The sequence below is a fragment of the Eulemur rufifrons genome, chromosome 16 (genome assembly GCF_041146395.1).
Source record: "Eulemur rufifrons isolate Redbay chromosome 16, OSU_ERuf_1, whole genome shotgun sequence".
NCBI lineage: Eukaryota > Metazoa > Chordata > Mammalia > Primates > Lemuridae > Eulemur > Eulemur rufifrons.
In genome coordinates this window covers 54,618,534-54,638,412 of record NC_090998.1, presented here as the reverse complement: position 1 = coordinate 54,638,412, position 19,879 = coordinate 54,618,534, and the positions used below count along the sequence as shown (strand labels likewise).

General features: G+C 37.5%; 1 protein-coding gene and 1 non-coding gene across 3 annotated transcripts in view; one reads left to right on the top strand and one right to left on the bottom strand.

Moving 5' to 3' along the window:
- The window catches only part of PTPRB (protein tyrosine phosphatase receptor type B), a 106,984-nt gene that overhangs the window by 28,923 nt on the left and 58,182 nt on the right, over positions 1-19,879 (top strand). For both annotated transcript variants that reach the window (XM_069489819.1, XM_069489820.1), the window contains 5 exons: positions 374-647; positions 13,046-13,324; positions 14,204-14,461; positions 16,023-16,286; positions 18,141-18,407. In XM_069489819.1, the coding sequence (XP_069345920.1) occupies positions 374-647; positions 13,046-13,324; positions 14,204-14,461; positions 16,023-16,286; positions 18,141-18,407 (1,342 nt within the window). The remainder of the gene's footprint in view (positions 1-373; positions 648-13,045; positions 13,325-14,203; positions 14,462-16,022; positions 16,287-18,140; positions 18,408-19,879) is intronic.
- On the bottom strand, positions 5,197-5,331 carry LOC138397763 (small nucleolar RNA SNORA70). Its single transcript, XR_011235872.1, has one exon. It is a non-coding gene; the product is annotated as a small nucleolar RNA SNORA70 (small nucleolar RNA).

The window sequence follows — 19,879 nt, the reverse complement described above, 5'->3', positions numbered from 1 at the left end:
TCCTCGCTGAGAACGAAATTCCCACTCCACTTGCTGGTCTCCCGGGTTGTACCTTGAAGAGGGAGGTGGCAAGATTTCTTCCTGCCCCTTGGGAAGGATGATCCTCTTTTGAGCTCCCACCCAGACTGACAGCTCATCCTACTGTCAAAGGCAAAAAGCCACCTTCTCTCTCCTGCTGCTCCCGACAGAAAGCTGCCAGGGAGAAAGTGGCTGTCGGGCTCCCCTGCGGGCCTTTTCTCCGGCTAAAGGGCAAAGGGACTGGCTGAGGCTGGGGGCCAGGGGTGAGGACAGGCGGCTTGGGGAGCTTGCTGTGGACCTGTACCTGGGCAGTCCAGACTGCAGCCTTCAACTGTTATCTCTGATTCTTTTGCAGACAGGACTGGCTGAGCCAGTGAAATGTAACTTCACCGTGACGGAGTCCAGGGTCTCCAGCCGGTCCGTCTCCATCCAGTGGAAAATCTGGGGGTCACCTTGTAACTTTAGCCTCATCAATAGTAGTGACACCCCGGAGGCTGCATGGTGCCACCCCATTCGGATAGACAACACCACCTATGGATGTAACCCTAAAGATTTACAAGCGGGAACTATCTATAACTTCAGGATCGTTTCTCTGGATGGAGAAGAGAGAACTGTGGTCTTGCAAACAGGTAAAGGGTGGCAGGTGCAGTTGGATGGCCAAGCCACTCCTGGCTGGGCCCTGCCTTTTCAAGCTGGTGTTTCATTTGAGTTCCAGGAATACAAAAAAATAAAGCTGTGAAGATAAATACTGACAGATTTCTGGTGTCCTCAGATCTGGTGAAAAGCAGCTTGGTTGACTTTCAGAGACACCCTTAGTTCTGAAAACAGCCGACTAGCCGCTGGAGGAGGGTTGGGAGATGCAGAAAAGAGAAACTTTGGGCTGTAGAGGAAATCTGTTAAAGTGATGTGTTTGAGCTTCCGTTGCATTAGATTGTCAAGCCCTGGAATAATTTTAAGTAAATGTTTTTAGAATAAATAATGAAAGTACAATGATTAGGAATATGCCTTTTCTCAACTCAGTTTTATTTTTAGAACCAAGACATAAAATCTCCAGGAATAGAATAGAGCTATATTCATAGGGGAAAATTAGAAAAGCCCCTTGAAGTGAGATACAAAAATTATTTTGTACTTCTTGAGTAACTGAAACAGCATAATATCAGAGAACATCCTTTGATTACTCTCTACCTCAAGTCAATTATTTTCCTTACACTTTTGGTGAATCCTTTCATATGTGAATAGTAAGAGTTTCTGAGTTTTGTTACCTGTCAAATGAGTGTTAGACCAGGTCATTCAGGTCCAAGTTCTTACCAAGTGCCAACCACGTAGGTAGGGGCTGTCATTTAATCCTCAGAGGCACTCTCAGATGTGTTCTCAATTCTCTAATGACTTTGATGCTTTATGACTTCATTATTCCTTAACATTATCTCTTTTTGTTGCAACAGTGATGCCTTTCTTTCATCCAGAAATTGAAATTTAAGTAAAAAATTCTAAAAGTCAAATTTAGAAATGTGTTGTCCTTACTATTCTTTCACATATCAACCTGAACAGAGAGTGTTTCTTTTGCTATAGTTCTCTACAGAGCCTTGAGAACTCTCAGTTTGAAGGACAGTTATAGCAGGATTGAGAGATTTCATTGGGCTCATGTAACAAGCCAACCAAATATTAATTCTCTTATTTTTTCAAAGAAAAAAAAAATCAGAATGCCCAATTACGTCACTTGACTTACTTCAGATGAAACTTTTAGGTAATATCTGAGATTTGCAGAAACTCAAATTGGAAAGAGAAACCACTTGTTAAGAATCTGTTTTTTTTTTTTTTTTAAATATGGATTCAAAGAGAGACTGAAATTAACCACAAAATTAAAACATTTTACAGAAGTTTAAGCAGCTGGGTTGTTAGTCATAACGTTGTTGGCTTCTTGGTATTTGAGGACAGTTCTGTGAACACTCATACTGATAATACTTGGAAATTTATAACATGGAACTTCCAGATGTGTTAATTACATTCAAAAAGGCATCTGGTCAACTGGTATGTGTGTTCAGTGGGGCAGAGCCATTTGTAAAAATAGGTTGAGCTTTCAGAAGCTTGTTGGAGAAAAGATCAAGATACTTAAGAAGCTGGAATAAAGTCATTTAATCCAGAGGATTTACTTTTTGGAAAAATGATAATGGAAAAGGACTCACTGTAGATGTTACTAGTTAGGAGAGGCTTTGAGTTAAATTATGCAGGTAGGTGTTTCAGTCCAGAGGCATTTATGAAAGGTAAGAAATATTTACATTATATTGACCATGTTAAGTAATACAAAACCTCATCAACATCCACAATGTGCTAGTATTCAGGGTTCTCATCATTTTTCTTAAGGAGGTACTTTGTACAGATACTTTTCACCACAGATTTTATGAGCTTCATGATAAATGTGAAGAATGAATATTGCAGGAGGTGTTTGCATAATGTTAAATTTTCCACACTTATTTGTATGGTGGCTATTTAAATAAAAATTGTTTTTAATTAAGATACTTTAAAAATTGTTTCAGGGAGGAATTTTTTACTTGGTTGTTATTTATTTGTCTGTAGTGCTTTCTATATGTTAAGGACATATGTGAATTGCTCATGTAGTTAAGAGAAAGTACTAGTATTCCTTTATATTGATTGCTAAGCTACAGAGATAACTCCATAAATCAAAATTTACTGTTATATTAAAGCAATGCCTACTAATATAATATTGTCTAAGACAAAACTTCAAACAAAAAAAGTCTCTGAGAATGTGTGTGCTTTCCTTATTCCATCTTGCTTGTCTTATCAGTCTAGAACAAAATAGATAGAAGGAGAGCAGGATGGGAGATTTGGCTGGAGATGCAGTAGTAGCCTAGATGATCTCTGTGTCATTCAAATGTGATTTGTCTCACCATTTTTCCTGACAAATTTTCTAAAATAGCTAGTTATTTTGGTGTTACATACATGGCCTTAAGGGTAAAACAATTTAATTAAGTGGGCAATATTTTAGCAATAGTTTCTACTCCAGGTTTAAAATCAGAATTGAAAAGCCTGTGGATTCTAATTCAGTTCAGCAAACTTTTAGCAAGCACCATACTACAGGGAACTATGCCAGGTAGTGACTGGTATCCTTATAAAGATGACAAACAAAAAGTGGTGCCTACCCTTGTGGTCTTGTGCAGCAGTGAGAGAAGGTTACGATGAAGATGGTGACAGAGCTTTGTCACAGCTTTCCTGGATGAGGACTTTACCCGGCCCCTTGTACAACATGCTTTCATAACCATAGAGGAGAAGGTATTTGGCAATTCTCAGGTTTATTTGGTCATTAAGTAGGGAATGCAACAAGAATATCCTTTGAAAGCCACATTATTTAGTTGTGAATTCACCAGAAATCAGACAGTGAACATACAGATGTTGAATAACTTGGCATATTTGAAAGACTGTGTCCTCATAGTCTAGAGCAGGGGTCACAAACCAGTAGCCTCTGGGGATGTCTAAGTGTCTAAATAATAGCCATCTTTTATTTGACTCACATAGTATTTGTGAAAAAATTCCAGATTATTTCACCAGCATAAAAAATGGAAAATTCACATAAAAACACAAATGTATGAATTCTCTTAAAATATTGGAATATTTGGCAAAACTGTCTACCTAGAACTCTCTGGAGTTGAGTTGTAGCTTCTCCTTTTAGATACCAATTCACTGGAATACCACTTTATTTATTTCTTTATCTGAATGCATTCTAAAGACATTTGAATTTGTGACTTCTACTTTAGAGTTTTCATTTAGAACTTTTGGGGGGCATTATTTGTCCAACAATAAGAAGTAGGGTTTTAGTACCTAAAATGGCATCTAGCACATGGTAGGTATTCCATAAATATTGATTAAATGGATGGATAGATGGATGGACAGATGAATGAGTGGATCTATGGATGGATGAATGTATGAATAGATAGATAAATAGATACAGATAGGTAGATGTGAATGAATGAAATTAATATTTTAGTGAGAGAATATACATATTCTAAAAATTTTGTCTGTTCTCATTCAATTATGGGTAAACTACAGAGCCCAGGGATGAGATGTATTGTCGAGGTAGAGAGCTTTACCTGTAGAAAGAATATTTTAGTGGCACTTACCCTCTTGACCTCTTGCTAGTCAATTTCAGCTACCTCTTCATCAGCCTAGAGGAAAAAAGGCACAAAAAAACCCTCAAATGATTTAAGTTCTTTTAATGTGACTAATTCTTTTGTCTTTAATAAAAAAATATTTTAGGGACTTTAATTATCAAATCACCATATCAGCTATTATTTTTACTTCAAAATGTTGTTTATTGTATTAGTTTTCTAGAGCTGCCATAACAAAATACCACAGACTGTGTGGATTAAACAACAGAAATTTATTTTCTCACAATCCTGGGGGCTAGAATTCCAAGGTCAAGGTGTCTACAGGTTTGGTTTCTTCTGAGGCCTCTCTCCTTGGCTTGCAGATGGCCACCTTCTTGCTGTGTCCTCACGTGGTCATCCTTCTCTTTGTGTTATCTGTGTACTAATCTCCTCTTCTTAAAAGGACACCAGTCATATTGTCTTAGGGCCCACTCTAAAGACCCTTTTTTAGCTTAATCATCTCTTTAAAGGGCCTATCTCCAAATACGATCACATTCTGAGATACTGGGGTTTAGGGCTTCAACATACAAATTTGGTGGGAACATAATTCAGCCCATAACACCTATATAACTTTAAATATAAGCCATTTTTTTGGACAGGAAGTAGGATTTATTGGTGGGCAAGAATGAGTAGGGGATAGCATAGTGGAAGCCCTCATGAGTGTAGAGCTTACTGCTCATCCAGAGGGCCATGATTGGAATACATTTGAGCCCACATCCATCTGGGATAAGCCACCTCTCAGCCACCATGTCTTCAAATTCATCCTCATTAAACTTGGTAAAGCCCCACTGCTTTGAGATGTGGATCTTCTGGCAGCCAGGGAACTTGAACTTGGCCCTATATAGGGTCTCAATTACATACTCCTTGTTCTGCAGCTTGGTGCAGATGGATGTGATGACTTGGCCAATGTGAACCCTGGCCACCATGCCCTGGGGCTTTCCCAAGGCACCTTGAATACCTGTCTGGAGCCTAGACTGGGGACAGCACAAGATCTGACAGATGAACATACATCAGAAAGGGCTGTCTACAAGGTCACTCAGAGCAACCCACACAAGCAACAGGCTGTGTACACTACCAAGGAGGCTGCTGTTTACTGTCACTGCACATTGGGGCCTCATGAGGAAAGGAGCATGGTCAGCTTAATTGGCAGCAGGATCTTATATTTTTAATTAATTTTTTTTTTTGAGACAGGGTCTCACTCTGTTGCCCTAGCTGGCGTGCACTGGTGCAATCATAGCTCACTGCAGCCTTGAACTCCTGGCTTCAAGTGACTCTCCCATCCTAGCCTCCCATGTAGCTAGAACTATAAGCATGCACCACCATGCCTGACTAATTTTGCTTATTTTTTGTAGAGATGGGGTCTCACTATGTTGTCCAGGCTGGTATCAAACTCCTGGCCTCAAATGATCCTCCTGCCTCAGCTTCTCAAAGTGTTGGAATTACAGGCTTGAGCCACCATGCCAACCCTTATTTCTTAATAATATCTGTATGTTACTTGCATCAAAATCTCTTACAGAGCTTGTTATAAAAACATGTTCTTGGTTTCCGCCCCACATGGAGTGAATTTAGAATTTATTAAATAGAAGTAATGGAACTGGGGGAATCCTCATTTTAAATATCAGACTGAATCAGTTGCACACTGAAGTTCAAGAGCTGTTGACATAATTTTTCCATTATTCATTGGCTTTAAGATTTTGGTACCATTCCTCTTTAGGCTTGGTTCAATCTATAATGCCTAGGAATATTTATTATCTTTCTCTGGAAGAGAAAAATACTCTAATATTTGTTTAGTGCTTTTATAGCATATAAAACATTTTCACCTACTGTATTTAGTAGGTAAGAGTATGAAATATATATTATACTACCCATATATTGTTTAATTTTATGCTCATGGCAACTCTGGGAGAAGGTATTGTGAAGGAACAGGTTGCATAGTGACCAAGAGTTGAGTTCTGAAGGCACGTTTCCTGTATCACATACTAGCCACATTATTTGGGGCAAGTTACTTAACCCCTCCAGCACTGTTTCCTAATCTATAAAGTGAGGATGATAATAATAATAATGCCCACCTCATAGGGTTGTCATGAGGTCTTAATTAGTTCATCCATAAAATTCTGGAACAATTTTTATCACATACTAAGTATGTAGTAAGTTTACTATTATTATTACTTTCAGGTTGGAGATGAGATTGATCTTCCTAAGAACTAACTGGTAATTTTCACAAATCCATGCAGCTAATATATGATAGAGCCAGAACTTGAACCCTGGTTTACTGGCTCCAGCTCCAATATTCTTTCCACTACTCTGCAGAAAGGATATTACTCTTAAATTGGGATTAGCTCTTTCAAATTACCAGATGATATTTTGTTAATACTTTTCAAGTCAACTTTTAAAAAGGACAAAGTATATTACAAAATATTTTAAATCTATATATACTTAGACTAACCAAGGGTGGGATAATGATTAAATGTGGTTTGATGTGAAGAAATGGGGACCACTATTGATTTTCAATTGTGTTGAACTTCTGGTGATGACTTTCATATTTAGCAATCAGCCATTTGCAGTCATTTTATTTCAGGAATTTTAAGGTCAAGCTGAGCTGCCTACATGGAATGAAGCAGCCCAGTTCTCTAAGACTGATCTTCCTGCATGTGCTTGGGAATACTCTTCTATTAGTCTGATTTCTGTTGGTGGGCATGGCATTCTACACATTAGCTAGTAAGAAATAACATCTAATATGTCCAGACAGAATAAGAGGAGAACAAAGAAAAACTGCTTGACCTTCCATTCCCAGACACCAGTTTGCCAGAATCCCCCTGGGAAATAAAGGATAATACTTATAATTTTCTGACCTTGTAGGAGAAATCAAGCCCATTCCAGCTGTATGAATGTATATAAATTAAGATGCATATATGCCCCAAACATAATATGCAACTAAAATGAATGTGATAGGCATACATATAGACTTTCAGGGATTTTTGGTCTTCATTTTGTTTTTTCTTCCTTTTATATGGAAAAAACTTGAATACATAAAAAAGTAAAAAGGATGGTATAGTGTACTCATCACCTACCTTCAATAATTGCTAATTTATAGATAATCTTGTTTTGTCTATATCCCCATTTATTTCCCCACTGCACATCATTTTGATACAGTCCAAGTTGCTATCATCTCATTTCATTTATAAATATTTCAGTCTGCATTTCTGAAAGATAAGGATTTTCTTAACATAACCATAATATACTTATCACACCTAACATTAACAATAATTCCTTAATATCTAGATGTCCAGGTTTGGAAGCATATATCAAGTGACAGCTCATGAGTTTCTACATAAGAGGGCTTTTGGGCAGCAATCTGATTAGAAGAGGGACCAGGGGACTTCTCTTTATATTGCATTTATGTAGCACTTTAGATAATGTTGGCAAAAGCCTCAGTTGTTGATATCAAAGAATCGGGGTGGACCTGCTGAAGGGTATCAGGGCAATGAGGGTGCAGCAGTCCGCATAAGTTGTCTGGATTCTCTAATATTCGCTAGAAGTGAGCTTCTCAGTGCTTTAGTTTAAACTGCTCTCTCACTCTGCAATGCCTTTTCATCTCTCTGATTTTTAAGTCCCACTTGATTTTCCAAACTTGTTCAAGGTCACCTCCTTCATGAAGTTCACCTCTGAGATCTCAGCCCTTGGACATCATTCTCAATTTTGCATATTTAGCGTTGATATTGGCCTATATTACTATTAAAAGCAAGAGAAGCTGTCATACCCATACCAACTACCATTTACTGAGCGCACACCATGTGCTAGGGGCTGCACTTAACATCTTATCTACATTGTCTCTTAACACTTACAACTCTGTGAAGTAGGTATTGGTAGTCCCATTTTACAGATGAGGAAACTGAGGCTTAAGGGGGTTAAGCAACATGCCTAAGGCTACCCCTGTGGTGACAGTGTTGGGAATTAAACCCAGGTTTAATTCTGACATGAAAAGACAGCCTCCCTATAATTCATCTTTCTGTTTACCCTTTTCACATATGTCCTAACTCCCAGAGTAGATTGTAGATTCTCAGAGTGCTGGCCTCTACCTATTTATATACCTAGTGCTTAACATGACAAGCTGCAAAATAACACAGCAGCCTGCACTGCTGTTAACGATGATGCAAATGATTGTCAAAACTGCTTTAGTTTCCCTTTTGAGATTGTTAAAATTTTAAAAGTTTCTTAGTGGTTGAATTTTATATCTAGTGTATATAGATGTTAAATCTAATGCACAGCAACCCGATGTATTAGCATAGTGTAGCGCATCATATTTAACATAAGCCAGAAAACTAACTATAGTCAAAGGGCAACAATAACAAAGTGAAAGAAGTTACCTCTCTATAAATGTATTTAATTAACTGGAGGTTGTGAGCAATTTCTTTTCCATTTTGTTTTTCTTCTCATTTTCAAAAACCTTCACCAAAGGATGGTTTGGGTTTTTGCCGCCCGACCCCCACCCTGATTTCTATGAGAAAATCTCTAATTGTGTTATATGAATAGTGTATTTTTATTCCACTATAATGAAAATGTTACATAAATGTGGCTTCCAATCAAGTCCCCTAACCACTCTACTTTTAACTAGAATGGTATCCCAATGTCAGTAAAGAAACAGAAATTGGCTCTGTAATTTCTAAAAAGGTCTCATGGACTGGAGTTAGACAGTGGTGAAACACAAGGTTGGGAAAAGGTGGTACTATCCAGTTTGAGAAAACCTTGAGTGCCTAGGAAGAAACTTAGGCTTTATTCTGAAATGGAAACTCATGGAAAGTTCTTGATGCTTCAGGGAGGATGAGGACGGCAGATGGGAGAGATGTACAAAGAGGTTATTTGGCAATAGTGGAGGGAGACAGAAAATAAAAAAGATACTTAGAAAACTCTTGAAGTAAGCCAGCATAAAATGATAGGACTCCAGGTAAAGGCAATACAATCAGGGGAGAAGGAATAAGCAAGAAAAACATTATTTTGAAAAAGGAAACTTTCATGGCCACAGAATTAGATTTAGCTGTCATTACAGTTGTTTTTCATTTTGTCTATGCTACAATATCCAAACACCAATTGAAAAATTCTACAAAGCTGCCTATCATTTTCCATGGACACCTATTTTGCTTTTTTGTTATTCAACTGAATATACAATTTAGACATCATTCCCTACACTTGGACAGCTGAGGTGTGATAGAAAGAACACACAATTTGAAGTCAAATATTAGAAGCTCAGCTGTACTACCTGTTACCTATACAACATGAGCAAGTCATTTAATGTCTCTGAGTCCCTATTCCAACTGAGAAAGCACGTTGTAAACTATCAGATCTCACACAGAAATAATGTGGTGCTATTGTCTTCAGGAAAAGCTTTTGGCACCAACCCATAGATTGGCTGCACTTTTGTTAAAAGGTTGAATTTATTTCTAAAATAAATACAATCATTCCAAATTTTAAACAGTCTAGAAATTCCCTATATCGATAAATACTAATGTTTTAATGACCATGCTCTGGCAAAAAAAAAAAAAATTAAGCAAATATTACTTGCATTATAAGTATAATTTTCTCCTTCTTTCTAAGTCACTTTTTTTTTTAAGAGATGGGGTCTTGATATGTTGTCCAGGCTGTAGTGCAATAGCTATTCACAGGCAGGATCATAGCACACTACAGCCTTGAACTCCTGGGCTCAAGTGATCCTCCTGGTTCAGCCTCCCAAGTAGCTGGGACTACAGGCATCTGCCACTACACCCAGTGTCCTACGTCACATTTTTTATGAAAAGGAAAACATAATTCATTTTGGTTCAGGAATTTTGCCAAATTTGTCTTTTCCTTTGAGAACAGAAAAATAGGGTTGACATCAAGCCTACTTATTATGGAATTCTGGGGCTTTCTGATGCTGGTAGATTCATTCAAGTATATGAGATGAATATTGCAGAACTTTGTATTTGGCATTCCGTATTTCAGGTCTATCTGGAACCAAGAGGTATAAAGATGTCTTAAATTTATAGTTAATGATAAATTGTGATATTGATCAAGATCAAAGCATTGATTTATGGTTTTTGACAGTTTTCATATTTTGTAATACTTCACTGGTTACTATGTATATGAGAGTGGTGGAAAAAACAGAAAAGCTATAAATGCACAAATATGTGCATTGATACTGCTAACCATCAGCATAAATTACATAAGTAGGATTTTCTAATAACATATGATCTGTCATATGATCAGAAGATTACAGGTATATGACTAAATTTTCAAATAGCATTAAAAATTTCATTCTCTCTCTCATATATATATACACACAAACATACATATATATGAAATTAGCAATGTGATAGAAGTATCTAATGTGTGTCTAATAAAATATTGAAACCTTTTTACTACAGCAGAGTTTTCATTGGGCTTAGATTAAAAAGAAGTCTGAAAACTATTTAATTTCTGCAGCTTGCATAGCAATAGTGGACAACTGCCAGCAAAAGGCTTTATCACAGTATAAATGGGGTTTTAAGTGTTTGTTTCCAGTGCAGGTTCTCGCAGCCCAGGCACTTCCCAGTCTCATTGTTCCTTTGTTCTAGCGGATGTACAAAGGATTGACTGTTTTGTTTTCTGGCTCAGAGAGATTAGATAAAGTCTACATTTCTGAACTTCACCCTCTAAGCACGCAACCTTAAAATTCGTTTTGTATAGCTCATATTTTGCAGATTATATATGTTTAGATTATAGCGATCATAACATCATTTTCTTTCATTTTTATCTGGCTTGGTAGTAAATGCAGATGACAGTATTGATCCCTTTTGAACTTACTGGAAGCAGCTGTCCCTCTCATCCTTGTCCTTAAAATGCCACTTCAGCAAAAGCACGTCATCTCAGTTGGGTGTGACAGTGTTGTTCTTGAGCTTCGCTGGCTATTAGAATCCCATGGGCTACTCTATATCTTGTTACTTCTGAAAACCGCCTTGGAATGTAGGTGTTATTATTAATTATACTCCCCAGACAGATGAGAAAACGGAAGCTTAGATAGGTTAAGCAACTTGCCCAAAGTCTCATGTCTGTTAAGTGATGGAGTTGCGATTTGAATTTCATTCTGACCCCAAAGCCCATAATCTCTACTATTACATCTCACTGGTTCTGTGGCAATATCTTCTCCTAATTATAGGAATAATAATAATGATAATAGCTAACATTGAGCACTTAGTACATCCCAGATACTGTTCTAAGTGCTTTTTACATAATATTCAATTTATTCTTCATAACAATTCTACTAAAAAGATAATATTATTTTCAGCACTGCATACATGAGGAAACCAAGGCACTGCTCAAAGTTCACCACTAAAATGTAGGAAAGCCTGGTTTAAGTCCAGGCCATCAGACTCTAGATCCTATGCTCTTGAAGTGAACTAAAGGGCTATGCTATGGTATGAACCATGCAACTTTGTATTCCAATCTCACCTGTGCTTCAGGCTCTTTGTGAGTTATATTAGTTAGTTACTGCTGCCTCTGCTTACTTGTCAGCTAATATTTATATTATTATTAATTATTGATATTATAAAATGGTATGTGGCATATTTAATTTTTGCAGTATGATGTACTCATATAAATCATAGCATAAAACATAAAACACAGAGACATTAGATTTCATAGGCTGTATGAAGCCTATAGTGTCTTATGGGTTGTCTGTCTATATATGTCTTTTAAATATAGAGTAAGGTTATCTTATTTCTTTTTGCATATATTAATATGTTAATCACAAGTGAACATCTTTTTAAAGTACGTATTGTTCTAATAAGGTTTAGAATTCTTGATGTTATCTTGTGAGTAAAATATAGTCTATCAGGAAGTGGATAAGAATTGAAGTCTCTGTAGCCATGCCACTAAAACATCTAACCTGACCCTTGAAAATTGGTCTCCAATATCTTGATTCCACTTTCTAGACCAAGAACCATGCAGGATTCCTGAAAATTTCTCATATGAAGATGTCTCTCTACAGCGCTACTCCCAGCATTCAGGATAGCAACAGCCTTATTTCTCAGGTTCCACTTCCCACTGTAAAAAGAATGGCTGCTCATTAAATACCATTGACCTAGTTCCTAACCCAAAGATATGCTCTTTATCCTATTTCAAGTTCAATGGTGGAAATTCAACACAGGCAAAGCAAGACTCCTCAAACTGACCCATAGCTTTGGGAGTTGAAATCAAGTTAACAGCTGGGTGCAAGACTTCTCCATTGCCACCTACTCTGGGGGCACTGGCAGCTCCAAAGTGCCCCAAAACTGAGATTTTAACAATTTAGGGAGATAGGGAATCTCAGCTATTGGGAGAATCCATTTTGGTGCGCAAACCTACTTTAGGATTTTAATCAAATCTGTATCTTTTGTGGGTGTTTAATATCTAAAAACCACCCAAAGTGATGTATACTTGACACCAACAATCCACAACCTCGGAAGAAGTTCAGTACAAATTTCAAATTCTTTTTATTTAAATATTTACATTTTCTATTGAGATTCTCAGTTTTTATCCAGGCATAGCCTGGATGTTTGTCAATGTTTGAAAAGTGTGCTAAACTCGCAAGTTGAAGAAAATATGACTTTGCTTGCACTTTCAAGGTCAAAGCAACCTTAACAAAAAAAAATTTATTAGAAAAAGGAATTCATACGGCTAGTAGCTAAGTGAGATTTTTCTTTTGCAAGTGAAATGTTAGGTTTGGAAGTGAAGCAAAATGCCAATTTGTTTCACGGGTAGCAGATTCTTCAAGTTTTTAAGAAAAATGAATCTGGATTGTAGCAAAATAAGCTTATTTACAAGTTATTTACAAAAGTCTTGAAGCCATGTCCTTTTTCTTGGTATTTGCCTTGCAGATCCTTTACCTCCTGCTAGGTTTGAAATCAATGAAGCGAAGACTACTTCAACCAGCTTGCATGTTTGGTGGACTCCTTCTCCTGGAAAAGTCACCTGGTACGAGGTGCAATTATTTGATGATAATAACCAAAAGATACAGGAGGTCCAAATTCAAGAAAGCACTTCATGGAACGAATACACTTTTTTAAATCTCACTGCTGGTAATAAATACAATATTGCCATCACAGCTGTTTCTGGAAGTAAACGTTCCTCTTCAGTTTATACCAATGGATCAACAGGTAAGACCTGTTTATAAATACTTGAGTTTTTAATAGTCTGTGATACTTTTGAAGTTATATTTTATTCCAGAATAGGAGTGAGAATGTCCCCCAGACCAATTAATTAATTTCTTCTGATACAGTAGAAAAACTGGACCAAAAATAAGATGTGTGATCGTGTTCCTAACTTGCTCAGTGATTTTGAACAAGTCATGCACAGCGGGACTTCTCTGAACTGATGTTTTCTCCAATTTGAAATAGATGCTCCTTAATGGCCCTTCAAACTCAAATCCTAGGCAACAGGATTTTCGGCCTCATTTTCTAAGTTTGTGCCATAAAACTTATTTTAAAAACATTTTCTTTCTTTATATATTCTTCTCATAACATCAAGCCATGATGTTTCCTAAATGTCCCTATGTATGAAACAGGTCTTTGCTTCCTTGATGTGGTGAAAAATAAGTCATCTATTGCGCCCACATACCGTGACAGCCACGGCACATTACTACCTCCTTCAATAAGTACATGTCTTTCATAACATTCGCTCTCCCTCATTTTCTCTCTTTTTAATCTCTCCATTTTTCATCTTCTGTAGTTCTTTCCTATCTCCCTTCCATTTGTTGCTGTGCCATGTTATACTTCATCGGCAAAACTACCTTAATACCTATTAACCGGGGGAGATAGACAAGTCAACAGTGATGTAGCTTTAGCCTGTGGACTTTGAACAGAGCATTAATCAAGTTTCCAGTGAAATTTTCAGAGTCCTGTTATCCATTATTGCTATTACACAAGTTAACATATAAAGAGATGCATAAATAAATGTGTGAGTTCTAATTAAATGTGCCTGTGTCTTCTGTAAGGAAATTAGGAATGATATTTTGGACATGCATTTTATCCCACCAGTGCCATCTCCAGTGAAAGATATTGGTATTTCCACAAAAGCCAATTCCCTCCTGATTTCCTGGTCCCATGGCTCTGGGAATGTGGAGCAGTACCAGCTGATGCTCGTGGATAAAGGGACCCTGGTGCACAGCAGTGCTGTGGACAAACACGCTACTTCCTACGCTTTTCATGGGCTGACACCTGGCCACCTCTACAATGTCACTATTGCTACCGAGGCTGCAGGGCTACAAAACTACAGGTGGAAACTAGTCAGGACAGGTAAGTTTCCCCTCCCTAGTGGAACAAGAATAAAGCTCAAATCAAGGGAATGTTTAATAAATCAGGCTTATTAAGTTATTTGAATACTGGTAATGTAGGATACCTTAAAATTCGTATAAGTTGTAGAAAAGCCTTGATACATTTCTACTTTTCTACTGAGAAAAAGAGATTCCCTTTTATTCTAAAGTTTAGGCTAGCCCTTGGCAACATTTTGAAATAGGCAAAATTAATTGCTGACGTGGTCCCAGCTTCGCTTTTTAGTAGTCCCATCTCCTGGCATTTTGCTTCTCTGAAGCACTGCCTTAGTGACATCACTCACAATGATCCAGGACTAGTTTCTCAGTGATATGCATAGACCTACCCCCATGTGACAGTCATTCCAAAACCCTCTGTCTAACAAAACATGTCCTGGGCCCAAATACCACAGGTCCTATTCTCACAGTCTAACATAGACTGATAAAATAATCTGTGGTAAGTGTTAATGAATAATTCTTACAGGGATTCCTTCACTTAACCAAAATTCATTGAATGTAAGCGATATGCTAGGCATTGCTGATTTACAACATCCAAAAGAGACAAAGTCTTTGTCCTCATGGAGCTTGCATTCTAGTAGATTCTAATGCTCCTAGCAGGTCTAATGGGTTAACAAGTCCCCTCTCTTGGTGAGTTATCTAATTTTAAGAGGAAATCTAAAATATTTAGTGCCTTAGAAATTACTCTAGTGGGGAGGGTTTCTGGAACTATAAGAGGCTGAGGAGAAAGATATTTGAGGACTCCTGTACATTTACACACCTTGTATAACACATCTCAAAGATATGTAGACATTCCTGACAAAAATGTATTCTTTATCTTAAGAGTTATTTATGTATATCAGGAAGCATATTACACTTCTTCTAACTGCCTTATACAAGATCAATGAGCTATGCCCATTCTTTTAAATGAAACCTCACTAATTTACATTATGTCATTAGTGAGGCCCAAAATTGCAGCATGGGCAAGAGGTCAAAAAAATATTCACCAAAGGATATCTCCTCTATAATCATTTTCCTTTGATGAAATAGTAACACAACTCTTTATCAGGACTTAATATGAAAAATAAAGTATTTTTAGCATACAAAATTTTGTAATCACCGATCTATTGAACAATCTATTTATTATGTACTCGATATTATTAAATGTATAAAAACGAGAAAAAATTAGACAGATGACAGACCTCTTTGTGCATTGCACTTAGAGAATTTCAGAACTGGAAAGGACCAAGCCTCTTCTGCAAATAAGGAGCACTAGGCTCAGCGATCTGGAGCGAGCTGTCCAGTGTTCCAGCTAACTAATGGCCACGTCTGAACCAGAATCCCGGGCTCCTGATGGCCAGGATTAGGATCTTACCACTAACCATACAGGCTTCCTTTGGTTTTATAGTATTATTTTTGCCTCTCCAAGTGGTTGTTTTCTTCTGAGTAAGGAATGTGCCTTGCAAAAATTAAAATACAGTCAAAAATTTGGCCATAGGACTGGTAAGATATCCTGCATAAAAGTCTCTTTTCCATTCTTTCCTAATTAGCCCCCATGGAAGTCTCAAACCTGAAGGTGACCAATGATGGCAGTTTGACCTCCCTAAAAGTCAAATGGCAAAGACCTCCTGGAAATGTGGATTCCTACAACATTACCCTGTCTCACCAAGGGACCATCAAGGAATCCAGAATATTAGCACCTCAGGTTACTGAAACTCACTTTAAAGATTTAGCCCCTGGACGACTTTATCAAGTTACCATCAGCTGTGTCTCTGGTGAACTGTCTGCTCAGAAGATGGCAGTAGGCAGAACATGTGAGTCTTGGGTACACAATATTCCTTGGTTGCCCAAATAACTCTCTGAGCCATCTTAGAATAGGACAAAATAAGTTGGAAGGAAAACTCCTTTTCTAAGCTAGGAAGTAGGGCCTACAGGACTGAGGATGTTAGGGGTCCACAGCCCAATATGCAGAGTAAAGCAGAGGGTTAATTACATTCATCTGAATTATTTAAGTAAGTGTGTTTGGATTCCTAAATGATCTGCATATTATTTCTGTCCTATGCTTTTTCATGTCACATCACTTAAGTAGCGTGAATACATTAGCTTTGATACCAATAAGTAAAACATTTCTGATCCATTCTTATAGTGAGGCCCAGTAAGCACTTAACCATGTTTTCCATACATTATTTTATTAATTTATGTCACCAGATATTGATGTAGTGTCTTACATGTGTATATTATTGTACTATGAGCTTTCAGCATTCTTAAAATGGATGAGGCATGCTATTTGCCTTTAAGACAGGGTTTATTTACCAAGCTACACTCTATGAAACCAAATCTGGTCTGTGGTCTGTTTTTGGTTAGCCCCCAAGCTAAGAATTGTTTTGACATTTTTAAACGGTTACAAAAACAAACGGACAAACAAACAAGTAAATAAGAAAAATATGAGACAGAGACCATATGTGGCCTGCAAAGCCTGAAATATTTACTATCTGGCCCTTCCAGAGAGAGTTTGCTGACCTTGCTTTAGAGAGGTTGCATCTTAATCACACAGATGTAGAATATACACACAACAAAAGTAAAAATAGTACATTTTAATATTGACTACATTGATATTTCCATGTATCAAGCACTGACTAAACATTTTACACCCATTATTTCATTGAGTTCTCACAAGAAAACCATAAGAGATGTCCTTTTATTATCACCATTGTACAGATAATTCAAAGAGGTCAGATAACTCATCCATAGTCATCCAGCCCGTAAGTGGTGGAGCTAGAATTTAAGCGAGGCTGTTTGATTCCATAGCCCTTCTCTGTGCTACTAAAAATCTTGAGAAAGAGCTATATGGTCAGAAAGGAAAGAGAACAAAATTCTCTTTCAGAAGAGCAGTAAAAGCTTAGAGGAAATGGCCTTTAAGTTGGGGGACCTAAAAAAATGTGAAGTTGTTGGCAAATGAACAGGGAAAAGAAGGAAGGGCATTTGAAGTGGAAGGAATAGTATAAGCAAAGGCACAGAGACAGAAGAGCCTAGGAGACTTACAGGTCTGCAGAGCATACACCTGGAGGCCACACAGCTTTCCCAGGGATAGGGAAGGAGGGAGGGCTGCAGGAAATAGAGTTAAGATTGGAAGGATGTGGGGTCTGAACTTGAAGAGCTACAAATGGACCTGATATATTACTCTGTAGTTTCTGGGGAGAACTTGCTGTTTGTAAGAAAAAAAAAATAATAAGATCAGAGATATATTGCAAGAAGATTTTCAGGTGGAAAAGAAAAACAGGAATGCTTCATGACCACAACATCCAGTATGTCTTCCAAAAGATGCCACCATCATTAGGAGCAATGCCAGTACTGTGTCAAGGACTGGAGTGCAATCAATGAAAAACAGCATTCATGTCGCTAGATTATTAACAGTGTTACAGAAGATCACATTATTAAATATTACTAAGATATTTTACTAAAATGACTTTAGCATACATTTCTTGAGTGTCAAATGTCTCCAAAATGAACAGAGAACACTCATTTGCAATCCACAGACATCAGAAGGGAACATAAATGTTTTGAATTGCAGATATCGTGTCTCCTATCTACTATTGCTCATGAAAAGTGTAAATTAATGTCCTTACTTTTGGTTTGCAGTATCTTTTTGACATCATTTCACCTTTTAGTTCCAGACAAAGTTGGGAATCTGGAAGCCACCAACGGTTGGATGCGGTCTCTCGTGGTGAACTGGTCGCCCCCTGCTGGAGACTGGGAGCAGTATCGTATCCTGCTCTTCAATGATTCCGTGGTGCTGCTCAACACCACGGTGGCAAAGGAGGAAACACGCTATGTCCTGGGGGACCTGGGGCTCATACCAGGAAGACAGTATGAGGTAGAAGTCATTGTTGAGAGTGGAAATCTGAAGAGTTCTGAGCGTTGCCAAGGCAGGACAGGTAAGCAAATATGAAGGTGTTAATGACTAATGGAACCTTAATCTGTTTCCTCTCCCAAGTAACCCAGGCAGCTGCCAATGTCATATCCTGGTGTTCCCTGAATTTGAGATATTACAGACTTGCAGACTAACATAGGGTAGGTAATATTTAATTTGTCAAATTAGAACGTTAAAAATCTACTTCCACTAGCAACTCCATTATTTCATAAAAGGACATTTTAAATACCCAAAGAACAGAAGGATACAATCTGAGAATAAAGGCTAATCCTTCCCACAAAAGAATCTTTTGCTGTTGATCAGTATTAGGGAACCATTGCCTTGACCTAATGTTGACTGTGGGGATTTCAGATACCAAGGAAGGGCGATTAAAGTGGAAAGAGAAATATTTGGATTTTAGGGAAGAGGAGAATGAAGATCCTGAAACATGTGTCTTGGTATTCTTGCTATCGCCATTATACTATAATTTCTTAGGCAAGTCACAACTTCTCTAAGCTTGTTTTCTCAACTTTCAAATAAGAGAGTTGCCCTTCCAAGTATAACATTTCTGTGATAATCCCTATGGTGTGAAATACTCCATTCTTGGAGTGAAATTCAAATACCGTCGTCTCTCTTAGTCTTGCCTGACAGTAGAGAAATGACTACATTGATTCAATGTTCTTCTTTTAAGAATGTCAAAGAAAAGGATGGAGACACCTCCTTAGCTTGCCAACTGTGTCTTCCAATGACATTTTCATCTCCTGAATATTAATATCCATTGGATGATGATCAAAGACCTATATCAGCTTAAACCAAGCCAGTTTCAGTATTTCACAGGACAAGCATCTATGTCCTCTGCAACCTCAAATAACTTGAAAATGTATGATCAAGGGGACAGCAGGGGCTCTCAGCATGTTGGCATAATTCTCAGGAGAATTTTCTTAAATTGTACCTCCAGTTTACCTTATTCGGGTAACTTGAAGTAGTCCTTGTCATAAATAATCAAATTATTTCTATATACTGAAGGAGGAAGTTGCAGAGTTAGGGACTCAGTTAGAATGGCATTGTAGACAATGTCTTTGATGCAAAAATCACCATAAAATTTTACACACTTCTTTCATAATTGGTTTCCCTGTTATTTTATAGGATCAACACTTTGCTCTTAACAATATCTCCTAGAAATTGTAATAATAAAGCCTTTTAAAGAAATGGGAGCAATTTTGATTCTTTAGATAAGAGGGGTCCTTAATCAGATGCTTTTTTCCTTACCAACCCCCTCTCCCTCTCATGAATACGTCAGTGTCTCTGTCTCAGAAACAAAGGAGAGATGCACTTGGTCTTTCCAAGCTATGGGGATAAAAAATACTCCTAATTCCACCTAAATACTCACACATAGACTTTTCTTTGTGGTTTTGTGGATGACAAGATGAGATTAAATATTTTTTGTGTGACAATTCATATGAAGAGATAAACTCTAATAAGTATTATGTGGTCAAA